This window comes from Carassius gibelio, chromosome A4 (genome assembly GCF_023724105.1).
Source record: "Carassius gibelio isolate Cgi1373 ecotype wild population from Czech Republic chromosome A4, carGib1.2-hapl.c, whole genome shotgun sequence".
Taxonomy (NCBI): Eukaryota; Metazoa; Chordata; class Actinopteri; order Cypriniformes; family Cyprinidae; genus Carassius; species Carassius gibelio.
Genome location: NC_068374.1, coordinates 3,534,398 through 3,550,394, shown reverse-complemented (window position 1 = coordinate 3,550,394; position 15,997 = coordinate 3,534,398). Strand labels below are relative to the sequence as shown.

At 39.5% G+C, this 15,997-nt stretch overlaps 1 protein-coding gene across 1 annotated transcript in view; it reads right to left on the bottom strand.

Annotated features, from left to right (window-relative positions):
• The window catches only part of LOC127981043 (NACHT, LRR and PYD domains-containing protein 12-like), a 31,130-nt gene extending 20,146 nt beyond the window's left edge, over positions 1-10,984 (bottom strand). Inside the window, exons 1-2 of the mRNA XM_052585480.1 lie at positions 10,924-10,984; positions 10,743-10,819 (exon numbers count right to left, since the gene is read on the bottom strand). Of these exons, the coding sequence (XP_052441440.1) occupies positions 10,743-10,819; positions 10,924-10,984 (138 nt within the window). The remainder of the gene's footprint in view (positions 1-10,742; positions 10,820-10,923) is intronic.
• Positions 10,985-15,997: the final 5,013 nt, after the last annotated feature.

Here is a 15,997-nt window from a genome sequence, read left to right as displayed (position 1 = left end):
AATGAATGACGGCTAATTTAGGAAGCTGTGTAATAGAACCAAAAGTAGTACAAAGTAGAGAAAAACTGAAATCTAGATATACCATACTTCTGATGTAAATATTCAAATGACTTCAGACTACCATTTTCATAAAGGTCACTTAATATAATGACACCTTTCTTAATACATTCCCTCCATAGAAAGGGGACTTTATTAATACACAGTTAAGGATTCAACCATATACTCGAACAAGTATTCAGGTAAGGGTCAGAGCTACACACACGGGAAATCTTTACCCAAACTGTATGAAAAAAATGTGACATATTAGGATGGTTTTTCACCTCGCTATCCAATTTGATGGACAGACTCTCCAATAATTAGATTGAGGGAAGACAGATTGTTCAATTGTATACCACGGGAGAGCTTGCTCAGTTAGCAGTGACCAATGAGCCAGGTGTCTGAGACTGAAAGCCTTTCTCAACAGGTCTCTGCAACTTATTAGCATGCATCCGAGGACGCTTACCATTCCAAATAAAAATCGTACATATTCTGTCAAAATGTTTAAAGTAGTAAAGCAGTACTTGTAATGGGAGAGACTGCAATAAATAATTCAATCTTGGCTCATTTTACAACTAATTTTAATTAGACTGATTTTTCCAGCCATTGACATATGGAGTGGAGCCCATCTATCCATATCACAGGAAATCTTCATCATTAAGGGATTAAAATGAACTCTTACTAAGCCATTTAAATTTCGGGGAAATAGAACTGCTAAATATCTAATACCTGACTTAGGCCATAGTAAAAGGGTGAAAAGCTGAGGCAGGGCAAAATACAGTCAGTGCAAGGGCTTCAGATTTAGACCAATTCACCCTAAAACCTGAAAATTTTGAAAAAATGTCAATTATTCAAAGGAGACAAGGTATTGTCACGATCATTACATGGAGTGCCCATGAACTTTTGTAGAGGGCACTCTAATCAGGACAATTCCACACTCACCACCAGATGTCACTCGGACTCTAGCACCTCTTATCTGTTGCACCACACCCTAACTACATTTCCCATGAGTCTCTGCATCACCCTGCCACACCTTCACATCATTCCTCAGTCAATCTCCTTGCCACACCTGCACCTCATTTACACACACATATAAGCAGCACACTCACTCTCTCTCTCTGCGAAGTCTTGATTCGCTGTGTCTGTCATTTCCGAGCGTTTCCCTTGTGTTTGATCTCTCTGTACCTGATCTTTGGATTGTTTATACCGACTCTGATGCTCTGCTGCCTGGCCCCGACATCTGCTTTTTCCCGTTTTCGATTCTGGTTATTCCTATATACCTGACGCCGTTGCTGATCATTGCCTGTCTCACCATTCTCATTAAAAGTTCTGCACATGGATCCGAACCTCTCTGTCTCATCATTACAGAAGACTTCACCAAACCAGGATCCAGCAGCTTTCTTGAACCGCAGACCAAGTATGGAGTCCGCTAATAGTTCATGCAACCCTCTAAAGGTGCTATGCTCCATTTTTCAAGAAGGTAGACCAATTGAGCTCTTTGTGAAGGAATTCATTCAGTATAGTCACCTTTTGCCTGGGGATGAGGATCTGGTAAAGGACTGTTTCTGGAGTGGTCTTGATACTAGGATAAGCTTGAGTTTACCGGAGGAAGACCCTAGCTGGACCCTGGGACAGTTTATTAACTTTGTGTTGGAGTTTTGTGATTCTCCCTTTACAGTTGAGGAGGTTACTTCTCCAATGTATCCAGCTCCTATCTGTTCGACGGTCCCTGTACCAGTGCCACAGCACAAGATGGCCGCCAGCCCAGTGCCACAGCACAAGATGGCCGACTCAACGCCTGAGCCTCCAGACCAGGTGCCACCGACTCGCCACCATAGAGGGCGGAGGAGGAGGAGACAGGCTTCTACTGTTCCTCAAAGCCCGGAGATCATTCCCGAGGCGGTGCCCGAGGCCGTTCCAGAGGCGGTGCCCGAAGCTGAGGCGTTTCACGTCTCTACAGGCAGTCCAAAGTCAAGTCAGGTGCCCATTGACCCTCCAGAGTCGAGTCAGTTCCCGGTGGACCCTCCAGAGTCGAGTCAGTTCCCGGTGGACCCTCCAGAGTCGAGCCAGTTCCCGGTGGACCCTCCAGAGTCGAGTCAGTTCCCTGTGGACCCTCCAGAGTCAGGGCTAGTCACCGATGACCCTCCAGAGTCAGGGCTAGTCACCGATGACCCTCCAGAGTCAAGTCAGGTCACCGTTGATCAGGTCCCAGTCAATTTCCCAGAGTATAGTTAGGTCACCTTTGACCATCCAGAGATGGGTCAAGTCACCTCTAACACCCAAGAGTCAAGTAAAACAACAGTTAAACTTCATGAGCCAAGACAAGTCACAGTTGATCCTCAGGAACCAAGTCAAGTCACCCTTAACCTCCGTAAACTAAGTCAAGTCACAGTTGATCTTCATGAGCAAAGTCAAGTCACCAATGATCTTCATGAGCAAAGTCAGGTCACCAATGATCTTCATGAGCAAAGGCAAGTCACCATTAACCTCCGTGAACTAAGTCAAGTCACAGTTGATCTTCATGAGCATAGTCAAGTCACCAACGATCTTCATGAGCACAGTCAAGTCATAGTTGATATTCATGAACTAAGTCAAGTCACAGTTGATCTTCATGAACCCAGTCAAATCACCACAGATCTACCAGAGCCTCGTCACATTTCAGCCGAACTCCCAGAGCCTCGTCACATCTCAGAGCTCTCGTCCTATCCTGTCACGGCCAGGGAGGCCGTCAATGAGCTGTCATTCATTCCGGTCAGGGCTACGGAGACCATACACCAACTCTTTGTCTGCCCTGTCATGGCCACAGAGGCTAGCTACCATCTCATCACGGCCAAGGAGGCCGCTATTAACCTGTTTATTTTCCCTGTTTCAGTCCCACCTGACCAGACTTGCTTTCCTGTGCCATCAACTCCACTGTGGTGGTCCTCTGCTCCGCCCTGGTGGGCCTCTGTCATGTATGTTCAACTATGGTGGTCGTCTGGTCCGCCCTGGTGGGCTTCTGTCCCATCATCTCGGCTGTGGTGGTCCTCTGCTCCGCCCTGGTGGGCTTCTGTCCCCTCTTCTCAGCTGTGATGGTTGTCTGCTCCACCCTGGTGGGCTCCAGCTCCACCTGCTCCACTCTGGTGGGCTCCCACGCCACCTGCTCTGCCTTGGTGGACCCCTGTTCCCGAGTTAGGCCCACGGCGGGTCCCTGTTACCAAGTTTGGCCCATTGCGGGTCCCTGCTTCCTCTGTCAGGCCAAGGAAGGGCCCTTATTTCCCATGTCAGGTCCAGGAGAGACTCCTGATCTCCATGTTAGGCCCAGTTCTGCCTGCTCTGCCCCGGTCCTCGACCACTCCACTTCCTCATGGACCTGGCCCTCTGTCCCTCCCCCTGTTCCGCCCCCGCTCCAACGCCCTCCTAGATTGTTTTGAGCGTCTGGAAGCCGCTCCTTTGGTGGGGGGGGGGGGGGCTATGTCACGGTCATTACATGGAGTGCCCATGAACTTTCGTAGAGGGCACTCTAATCAGGACAATTCCACACTCACCACCAGATGTCACTCGGACTCTAGCACCTCTTATCTGTTGCACCACATCATAACTACATTTCCCATGAGTCTCTGCATCACAATCACCCTGCCACACCTGCACATCATTCCTCAGTCAATCTCCTTGCCACACCTGCACCTCATTTACACACACATATAAGCAGCACACTCACTCTCACTCTCTGCGAGGTCTTGATATGCTGTGTCTGTCATTTCCGAGCGTTTCCCTTGTGTTTGATCTCTTTGTACCTGACCTTTGGATTGTTTATACCGACTCTGATTCTCTGCTGCCTGCCCCCGACATCTGCTTGTTCCTGTTTTCGATTCTGGTTATCCCTATATACCTGACGCCATTGCTGATCATTGCCTGTCTGACCATTCTCATTAAAAGTTCTGCACATGGATCCGAACCTCTCGGTCTCATCATTACAGATATAGACCTACCAGGATCAGAGACCAATAGTAAAATGCCCAAAAGATTCCAAAGCAAGACAAAGCAGCAATGGGGGGAGATCCTTGCCGTGTTCCTCTACCTAGTAAAAAATACTCTGAAATCAATCCATTGGTTAGTATTGCTGCTACTGGTTGTTTGTACAATAATTTAATCCATTTTATAAATGTGTTTCCAAACCCATAGACTTACTGAATTTTAAAAACCAGTCCATCATGTTAAAAGCCTTCTCTGCATTTAATGAGATGGCTGCACTTGGGGTCTGTTCCTCCCTTACGAACCACATAATGTCAATAAACAAACGAATATTATCAAAAGAACTATGGCCGCTAATGAACCCTACTTTATCCACATGTATAAGTGATGATATAACTTCATTTAAATGATTAGTCAGGATTTTTTAAAAGATTTTCATATCAAGTTGATAAGTGATAATGGGCAGTAGTTTTTACAATCACTTTAAGGCTTATTCTTTAAGTATAAGATTAATAAGAGCTTGTGACATTGTTGGTGGTACAGTAGGTGGCCATCCAAAACGTAGTTTCTACCGCCGCCGCCATGGCATCTGCAAAGTGCATTTGCAGCTTTTGACCGCTAAGTGGCACTTTAACCACAAGTTATCAAACAAGCGCATCACAGACCACATTGCTACAATGACCCGGTCCTGCAGATTTGCCTTATTCAACATTAGGAAGATCAGAATCTTCCTCTCAGAGCAAGCCAACCAACTTCTAGTCCAAGCTATTGTTCTCTCCAGACTGGACTATTGTAATTCTCTCCTGGCGGGCCTTCCTGCATGTACTGTCAAGCCTCTGCAGCGAGGGTTGTCTTCAATGAGCCAAAAAAAACTGTGTTCCTGTAGCTCAGTTGGTAGAGCATTGTTTATCAAGCGCAAGGTTGTGGGTTCGATTCCCCGGGAACACATGATAGGTTAAAATTGATAGCCTGAATGCACTGTAAGTCGCTTTGGATAAAAGCGTCTGCTAAATGCATAAATTTAAATTTAAAATAAGCTCACGTTACTCCTCTCCTCATCAGGTTACACTGGCTACCAATAGCCGCTCGCATCAAATTCAAGGTACTGATGCTAGCCTACAAGACGACCACTGGCACGGCACCAACATACCTAAACTCACTGGTTAAATCTTATGTTTCCTCCAGAAGTTTGCGCTCTGCAAGTAAAGACGCCTTGTGGTGCCATCCCAAAGAAGTTCAAAATCACTCTCATGGACCTTTTCCTGGACTGTGCCCAGCTGGCCGAATGACCTCCCAATCTCAATTCGTACAGCTGAGTCTTTACTCATTTTCAAAAAACATCTAAAGACTTTTTCGCCAGCACTTAACCAACTAATACTAGCACTTTTCTTCTTTTGTTGTTTTTCATAAAAAAAAAAAAAAACACTGGCAATGCGTTCTGTACTAGACTAACTGAGACTTGTCATAGCACTTGTATACTGTTGTTGTTCTCTTGTTGACCTGACTGCTTCTATTGTTCTCTTTTGTAAGTCACTTTGGATAAAAGAGTCTGCTAAATGATTAAATGTAAATGTAAATTTAAAGCACATTTTCAAAAATAGATGTCAGCTTTGCCTCACCGATGTGTTACATTTGACAGCTGCAGTCAAGAAAAATGAAAGAAAAACCCTGTAGTTAAAATATTTAATATTCACAGATGAAAGTTTATTATTTATGAAGATATGAACGAATTCAAGCAGGATAAATCTCAAGCCTATGAGCCTGTGCTTATATTTTCTCTAGGCTACACAGAATTACACCATATTTTAGATTTGACACATTTAGGTGTGCAGTATGATTTATATAATATGGATATTTGCTGAATTCTACCGCTGTACCATTGAGAGCATACTCACAAAATGCATCTCAGTGTGGTACAGCAATTGCTCCGCATCTGACCGCAAAGCACTCCAGCGGGTGGTGAAAACTGCTCAACGGATCACCGGCACCCAGTTAACATCCATCGAGAACATTTATCAGAAGCGCTGTCTGGACAGGGCCAGAAACATCATCAAGGATGCCTCTCACCCTAACCATGGACTTTTCACCCTCCTTCCATCCGGCAGGCGTAACAGGAACCAATGCTCTCACACTAGTAGGCTCAGGAAGAGCTTCTTTCCTGAGGCTGTGACACTTCTGAATGCCGCACCACCTATCTAACCTGCACCTGCTCTTTTACTGCACTGGTCACAGTACTTTACATACATGTATTGCACTACTCATATTTTGCACAGACTGCACATGGTTAAATCCATTACACTATAAACTGTCTAAATGGTTAATGTACAAGCACAGTAGACTATTTCTACAAAAAATCATTGCACTACTGTTATTTTGCATATAATAGATTGTTCAACAATACTTTGCACACTCATTCAACTGTATTTATTACCACTGTTCTCACGTTCCTGCTATTCATAATGTATATATAATATCTACATTGCATTCATATTTATACTCTGTATATACTCTGCTCAATACTGTATATCAACTCAACTGTACATTCTGTATATCATAGCTTTACTTTGCACTTTTATGTATATAAAACACTATATTCTTGCACTTCTGGTTAGATGCTAACTGCATTTCATTAGCTCTGTACTTGTACTCTGCATAATGACAATAAAGTTGAATCTAATCTAATCTAATATTATTCTAAAGAAATTGTGGCATCAGAGCATTAAAAATATATTTGTCTGTACATTGATTAAGAAATTGTTGCGTGTTTTATAAATTATTTTCTTTATTTTAGTCACTGTATAATTTCGCTCCAATTATTTATGCCTAATTAAAACAAGAAACAAATAAATTAAACCTGCACAATTTTGCTAAATCATTGAAACTCTAAAGAATGGACGGATTAATAAAACGTCCTCACGTTTAAACATAAGTTCACACAATGTAAATAAGAACTTCATTAATTGACAACTTCAGTGATTTTAAAGGGAGCCTTCTTTACCTTGCTTTTATATAATTTAAGAAAAAAAAAAAAGAAAAAAAAAAATCAGACGCTTTTAAATGAAGGTGTGTATCATATTCCTTGCTGCGTGCCTGATGCTGAGTGTGACGCACAGCATTAATTCGTATTTGTCTACTTATTATTATGTATGTATTTATTTAGGATAATTGCATGTAAAAAAAAAAAATACTTTGTAATGCATATGCAAATTATTATTCATATTCAAGCGTTTGTACAAAAATTATTAGTCTAATGCACATGCATGACAGGGAGGTGCCCTCTCGATCACTTGAATTTTTTCCTGATAATTAAATAACTTAAAATTGCGGTGTCTCACATACATGATAAATATATCTACAGAAAGCTTGAAATGTCTTTTAAATGAATCAATTCAAAACGAAAGCATTATGTAATCTGTGAAGGTTGCATTTTTCTCTAAAGGCGCATCCATGTGGAGAGAGTCAGCACTATGAATTTAATCTTGCAGCCGACAAGAAAACATTTGTTTATTAATAAATAATTAAAATGTATCCTTTTTCACAATTATTAGGCTACTTCTGGGTGTGCTTTGTGGCAAACTTAATGCATGAGCATCGAACATATTAAGGCACATTATAGATTATAGATTGTAAATTTAATATAAACCTGCGATTAGTTGAATAATGACAAATGAACCACTAGTAACTAGAAAAATCTTACATGAAGGCAAACCTATTAAATAGCCTCTAGACATCTCTGTTAAAGTTTTTAAAGCATTTTATGCGCGTTTGCAAAAAATATTCTTTCAGAACGGTCTGTAATAGAAAGATGCCTTAACCCTGATTTTTCCTCTGAAACACAAAAACGAAAATTGAAAATAAAATGTATATTTTATGTTTTGAGAATGGCCAACCCTTCTCTGCAGATATTGTTGCTTGTGGTTTGTGCATTGTAAATACAAATAATAATAATAATGTCTCCAAAAACTCTGGTGTTTTTTGTCACATCTGTAACGTGTATTTCCCAAATATAAAATAGCCTATAAAACATGTTCATAGATGGATATTTTACTGATGTCTGGACTCTGTTGGGGATTTAGAAAAACATAAAGAGATAGGCTACCTTTTGAATTTATATTTCACACTCTAAAAAATATTGTTTAGATGAAACAAAATAAAATTAATGCAACAGTTTGGGTATCAGAGTTAAGGCAACTTCCTCTCAAATTAAGTAATAATAACTAATAAACTATATTGCGCTATACAGTAGTCAACATTTGAAGTGGATCTAAACCTTTCTTCAATGTTATTCTAAAACCAAAATGACGAGGAAATTGTTCTACTTTTGCTAAACTGGCTCTGCAAGTTTGAAACCCCGATAAGACACTGTCCATATTAAAGACAAAAAGATTCACATCTTTATTTCGACCCCCACAAACTATACAGAACTACCCCCAAAAAACCCAACCCCCCTCCAGCTGAACTGAATTCGGTCTGTTTTTTTGGCTGTGAGGAACAGTATTTTGTCATGATACCGGGTTGAAACATGCCTGCACTCAACAGCCCTAATCTTTGTATTCATAATTTTCTTGCACCCCATATTATTATTTTCACAAGACCATCATGATAATAAAAAATTATCAATTGATAATTAAAAATTCTTTTAAGAAATTCATGGTTATTTGTGAACATCAAATCCTCCGTCAGCTGCTTCCTTCAGCGCACGGGACTCCGCTCAGTAATGCACCTTCACTGTCTTCGGGTTGACTTTATTTATCAGATTGAGGCGAATGCAACTTATTGATCATGACACCAACATTTAGCAAGGCAGGAAAACATTAATTCTACCTGAAGGAAGATGTATTTCATCGTAAGTTAATTCTGCTCAATAGAGAGTAAAAAAAATAAACAAAAAATAGTGTAGTTTATTCTTAAATATGGACCTTATTATATTGAAGTACAAATCTTAAAGGGTTAGTTAATCGAAAAAAAAATCGCCCTCGGTTCAGGTCTCCAATACGGATTAATCCACAAATGACTTAAGCTGTTAAGCGGAGTAATTAATTTACTCAAACAGTACACTGACTGAACTGCTGTGAAGAGAGAACTGAAGATGAACACCGAGTCGAGCCAGATAATGACTCATTCTTGAGTCAAGAACCGTTTCTGTCGGACGCGTCCGATTCGAGAACCGAGGAGCTGATGATACTGCGCATGTGTGATTCAGTGTGAAGTAGACCGACACACAGAGTGCCTGAACCGAACTGATTCTTTTGGTGATTGATTCAGAACTGATTCTGTGCTAGTGTTATGAGCGCGGGTAAACCGAAGGCTTGAATCAAGGGCAATCATCGCCAATGACGCCATTACGTCGAACGCAAAAGAACCGGTGAACCGTTTTCTTCAACCATTTTATTGAATCGAACTGTCCGAAAGAACTACTGGTGATCCGAACACTGATGCAACTGGTTCTTTACTCGAGAACGAGTCATTATCTGGCTTGGCTCGGTGTTCATCTTCAGTTCTCTCTTCACAGCAGTTCAGTCAGTGTACTGTTTGAGTGCATGAATTACTCCGGGATATTAGTTTGTTTGAACTTATAGGTAGTGTCAGCCACATTAAAAAAGTTAACAGTTTAAGTCATTTGTGGATTAATGCGTATTAGACATGCAAACCATTTAAAACGATTCGGTTTGATTTGGTGAACTGGTTAAAAAAGATCCGGTTACATCGAATGATTCGTTCGTGAACCGGATATCACAAACTGCTTTGTTTTGAACTCTCTCACAACAGACACGGAAGAGAAGACAATGCTGAATAAAGTCATAGTTTTTGCTATTTTTGGACCAAAAAGTATTTTCGATGCTTCAAAAAATTCTAACTGACCCTCTGGACTACTTTTTCACATGGACTACTTTGATGATGTTTTTCTTACCTTTCTGGACATGGACAGTATACCGTACACACAGCTTGAATGGAGGGACTGAGAGCTCTCGGACTAAATCTAAAATATCTTAAACTGTGTCCCGAATATAAACGGATGTCTCACTGGTTTGGAACGACATGATGGTGAGTTATAAATGACATAATTTAGATTTTTTCGATGAACTAACCCTTTAACATTTCTTAGACCTTCAGTTGTTATGCTTTAAACTCCCATGCAATTTGTAATTTCACATTATTTCACCTGCTAAATTACTACCCCAATTCTATAATGCTAAAATTTACTCATGCCGATGGCTTTTAAAATTATTTATTTAATTAATTTATAAATTTTTCAGCTTCCTGCAAAGGAAGATGTGTCTCTTGGATAAATACTATATCTAGTTTGTTAAGCTTGAGAGAAGCCACCACCTCAAATAACCCACAGAAAAACAAAAACAAATTGCGCTTCAGCATGAACGTTTTAACAAAAGTCCATCACACAAAAGTCCAATGATTCATAACTCGTTCAAGAGAAGTTCCACGACACTTCGCTACTCAAAAAGAAAATCAAAACCGATGAATTTGAAAACAAAAAAGCACTTCAATTCTTAAGTGTAACCAGTAACCAAGAACCAAAAAGGTATTATTAACCTGTATATATTGTATAGATACAAAGGAAGAAAAAAATAAATAAAAAAACACACCAGAGGCAGAGCTTGAGGAAAAAAGGATATCAAGGTGCATTACATGTTTTTAATGAAGGCAATAGCCTGTCGTGGGCAAGAAAAAGTCTTGCGGCCATCCTTAATTTCGGTTCGTAGTTTTGCAGGATAAAGCAGTGCGAAGCTCACCTTCTTCAAGTTAAGCAAATTCTTGCATTCCTTGAATCTGTCTCGCTTCTGCTGCACAGATGCACAGATTTTCCGCACTGACGGCACACAATAAAGCTAAAAATGAAGGTAAAATGAAGCTCCACAGCTTGTCAAGTTCCCTTCATCATGTCCAAATTATGTAGTCCACAGGCAAGGTTACTTTTAATTCCACCGGAGCTCCGTTTGATGGCAGCTAGAGCGTACCGTGAATTTGTGCTCATTTCCTTGCCTGTATTAGAGCTGTAATCGGGCCTTAAAAGTTAGGCCCGACAGGTTTCGCCCTGAGCCCGACAGGTACACTTTGATTGACAGCTTTTTAAAAGCCCGAACCTGTTTACAGCCCGACATTATTCAAATGTGCGCACACACACAGCTCTTTTGCCTTTTGTCAAGAATGAGTCATTTATACATGTTTTAACATAATTTATTCATAACTAACCACTTGGAAGTTGGAATAAAATAAGTCCTCTGTAACATCGTAACATCTCAGCACTCTAAACAGTCATAGCATCAGCCTATAGATAGCACGAATAAAAAATAGTCTTTTTTAATCAATCAATCAATCACCTTTATTATAGTGCTTTAAACAAAATACATTGTGTCAAAGCACTGAACAACATTCATTTGGAAAACAGTGTCTCAATAATGCAAAATGATAGTTAAAGGCAGTTCATCATTGAATTCAGCTGTCATCTCTGTTCAGTTTAAATAGTGTCTGTGCATTTATTTGCAATCAAGTCAATGATATCGCTGTAGATGAAGTGACCCCAACTAAGCAAACCAGAGGCGACAGCGGCAAGGAACCGAAACTCCATCGGTGACAGAATGGAGAAAAAAACCTTGGGATCTGTAACTGTTTTAACCAATTAAATTAAGATACATTTTAAATTTAGATGGGTATTTGGCTATAACGAAATTAAGATAAAGGCTCTGGATTTGCTTCGCCACTAGCAGCTGACATTTAATATTAGCATATACGCTGTCCACATTATGCATTTTAAAACTCAATGAATATTTAGTTATCATTTGAAAAACCTTTACTCACAGAGATTAGGCTAAGCCTACATGTTTTTGTGGAGGAAATTTTGATTTGAATGATTGAATCCACTGTGGATGTCTTCAGTGCGCTCATACGCTCACTGATGGTGTGTCATTATTCACTCATTATAATCATTATAAACATGATCAAAACTTTTCCACACCTCAGACTTTGCTTTAGTTGCTGGTGCAACCAAAACGTAATCAACAGAGGCAAGCCTCCATTACACCTGCTCAGCATCCATTTTCGCATCTTTCTCGTGCTAATCGAAACACATCACATGACCGCTCGTTTACCTCGCAAACCGGAGTGTAAGCCCGAGCCCGCGTAAGATGATATAAATTGAGCCCTAACACGACCAAAGATCTTCGGCTCTAGCCTGTATTGGTCGATTAGTCATGCGATTCAGCGTTACCTCACTTAAGTGACCAGTCAAGAGTCCAACTATTTCCTGAGTGCAAGTGTAGCCGACAGCCAGAGCTCAGCAATAGCCTATAGTCTTGTGTATTATTTCTCCAAATATAGGATGATGATTTCTACTCTACATCTTGATAATGTTAATGTCACAGATAGACTGCAGTATTGTCTGTGAAGTAATGGACATGTCTTTTTCACTTTTTTGTTTCAGGATGGACCCCGAAGAAAATGAAGTTCTAGATGGTCTGGTTGACATTGAGCTTGAGATAAAAAAAACTCTGCATCAAAGCTAGCTGAAAACATGGATGAGAAATTTAACGAGCTAGCCATTTCAGTCAACCACATGAAGGCTAATGTCCTACAGGTAGTGCAACAGGTTGACAAGTTAGCAGAGGTGAAGGAGAAAGTTACTCAAGTGTCAAAGACATTATCCATTGCTTCCTCTGTGAGATGCCTTGGCATGTAGAATGTGCACAAACATCCCAAATTCTGTTCTTGTTATAACGGCATGCTGTGGGCAGGTTGCAGGGTGTGGCCCCTGTATTCAGACCTATCTAAATGATAATGACAGCTGCCTTTTATGCAAGGCAAACTGGTGTTTTTAAGAGGCCTGAGTGAGGTACTGTTGAAACTGACAAATGCAGCAACGTAAATGTGGTCTGGCTGATAGTTTGGCTCAAAAGTTCAGAAATAGTTGAAAATATTTTTTAATGTATTTTAGCACCTTGCTTTGTTTCTTTCCATTGTTTTTTGATAAGAATCTTGGGCATGGCTGTTCAGGGGTTAGTATGGCATCTGGCTGATTGTTTTTTATTTTTTTTTCTGTATCACATTTTTGTATGCTTATAGGGGCATAAATTCAAAAAAGCCAGCTGAGTTTATCTGTGTAGCACAGTACCATATGCAGTGTCTTAATAGTCATCACTGCATAATAGCAGTACCTCTTCCTGTTCTTGAATAGGCCATTTAAAGAGAGACACCCTTTCTTTGTTTCAACAAACACTGTTGTTATAACTGTACTTATGTACTTATGTCATTAATGGCCCTAATCCAATCACAATCCAATCACAGGGACGCACATTTTGAAGGACAATAGGCTCTATAGGATGCATTTTGAATGTCCGGTAGGCCCCAAATAAAATTATAGTCCAGTCTCGTCTAGTCAACGAAGACACGGCATACATTTCGTCATAATTTCGTCATCAGATATTATTTTTAGCTCGTCAATGTCTTGTCTTAGTCACATAAACAATTTCCGTTAACGAATATTTTTCGTCATCGTCTTCGTTAACGAAATGAACACTGCTACCTAACATTTTTCAGGAGGCAGTCACACTCTTGCAGTTTAATTCTAGATTAAAGACTCTTTAACCTGGCTTACACATAACACACTAATATGCTTCTTATATCCAAATCCGTCAAAGGATTTTTAGGCTGCATTACTTAGATAAACCTGAACCGGGAACACTTCCCATAACACCCGATGTACTTGCTACATCATTAGAAGAATGGCATCTACGCTAATATTAGTCTGTTTCTCTCTTATTCCAAGGTCACCATAGCCACCAGATCCAGGACAACTAGAGCCCAGATACAGATCCCCTGTAAAGACCTTGTCTCAGACGACCACCAGGACAAGACCACAGGAAACAGATGATTCTTCTGCACAATCTGACTTTGCTGTAGTCTGGAATTGAACTACTGGTTTCGTCTGGTCAGAGGAGAACTGGCCCCCCAACTGAGCCTGGTTTCTCCCAAGGTTTTTTTCTCCATTCTGTCACTGATGGAGTTTCAGTTCCTTGCCGCTGTCACCTCTGGCTTGCTTAGTTGGGGTCACATCATCTACAGCGATATCATTGACTTGATTGCAAATAAATGCACAGACACTATTTAACTGAACAGAAATGACATCACTGAATTCAATGATGAACTGCCTTTAACTATCATTTTGCATTATTGAGACACTGTTTTCCTAATGAATGTTGTTCAGCTGCTTTGACACAATCTTTTTTTGTTTTAAGTGCTATATAAATAAAGGTGACTTGACTTGTTATTAACAAAATAATTTTCTACTGAAAACAATCTATGCACACAATAAAATGATCTCATAATGAGTAGAAAACAACTTAAATTTGAGCTTATCCTTCATATATGAAACTATGATCTGCACTAAAATAGTCTTCATTTAAAAATAATTTTTTTCTTCTTCAGTGCGTTAAATAATTCAGTCCAACCACCCACTTTTTAAATCATTAATTATAATGACATTATCATTCATTAGCCAATGTCTCTAGAAGAGCCAAAATGTTTGTGTTTTGTCCTGCTGGTTATTCATGTAAAATAAAACATTAAAGTAAGAGTGAGGATCATTGTTACATAAACTAAGTAATTTAATAGATTGATTCACAAAAATAAGATATAAAGTGACAAAATAGTGCAGTGCAAGCAGCTTTGTAGCTTTGTCTTTACTTATTCATCTACAATGCCATCTCTGAAATATTATTAACATTCTGATTTAATCATACTAAATGCAAGGAGGAAAAAAAGGTTTTATTGAAGCGCTCTAGATAAAAAATATTAGAGGATATAGCACTGAGAAATCATAAATGACCCGTTTCCCCCTTTGGTGCGGTTCGTTTTGGGCAGGTGTGAAAGCAGCAATCTCACTCGGGTGCGCACCAAAAGCAGACCAAACAAGCTTACTGAGACCTGCTTGAAGAGGTGGTCTCGGTACGCTTTCAAACGAACTCTGGACCGGTTCGTTTGTGGTGAGAATGTGATACAATGAGTGATGTGGATGTTGTCATGTGACTGCATTTTGGTTTGTTTCAACTGGTTCGAACCAAAGCAATCAGTGTGGTGTGAAAAGGAACCAAAAAAGCTGAAAAATGCTACAATGTATAATTGTTTGCCCTTGGTTCTAACCAAATGAACCGAATTAGAGATGTGAAAGCCCCCTCAGATTACCATATGTCTCATTCACCACTGATTACAGGACAAAGAACACCTTCTCCTGACTTTTTCTTTCATATTCAGATGACCGTCTGACTCATGATATCACTTTGTTAATTTATTTTCCTTCAGTTATTTATATTTTCTACATCATGAGTAAATTATAGATTTTTAAATAAATACAGACCATAAATTTACTGTTTTCTGTCATAACACATAATCTGAAGATAATATTCAACTTTCTATCAGTTGACACATTTCTTTTTTTTTTGAGACAATCCTGTCTCAAGTAAAACTTTGTGGTTACTCAAGATAACTCAATTATTGAATACACTCATGTTTAAACCAAATGGTTTGTTTAGTGTGCAGCATCTTACATTAATGTTTCATTTAACAAAATTACATAAAAAAGGGTATTTTTAAGATTACCTGTGAAGTTTCCTCTACATCAAGTTGTTGTTTGTCTTCATTAAAAGTAGCAAGAGATCTGTGTGTGTGTGTGTGTGTGTGTGTTGGGTGGAGTCAGTGATTTCACAGGTCAATGATTTCATTTTTTTCTGTACTCAGATTCGGGTCATAGTACAAACTAACATGCTATTGTAAAATAGACTGGAAATGCTACTCTAGTACATTTCAGTACGAATTAGAAACTGAGTGAATTATGAATTGTAATGCTCAATATATAACTTTGGTTTGTATATCAAGGTCTTATAATTAATTATTTTAAATAAATTATATTTTTCCTAAAATTATTTTAACCATTATTAAAATTTTCAAAAATTTTACTGCATTTGTACTAGGGGTGTCCCTCATAGTCGAATCAGAA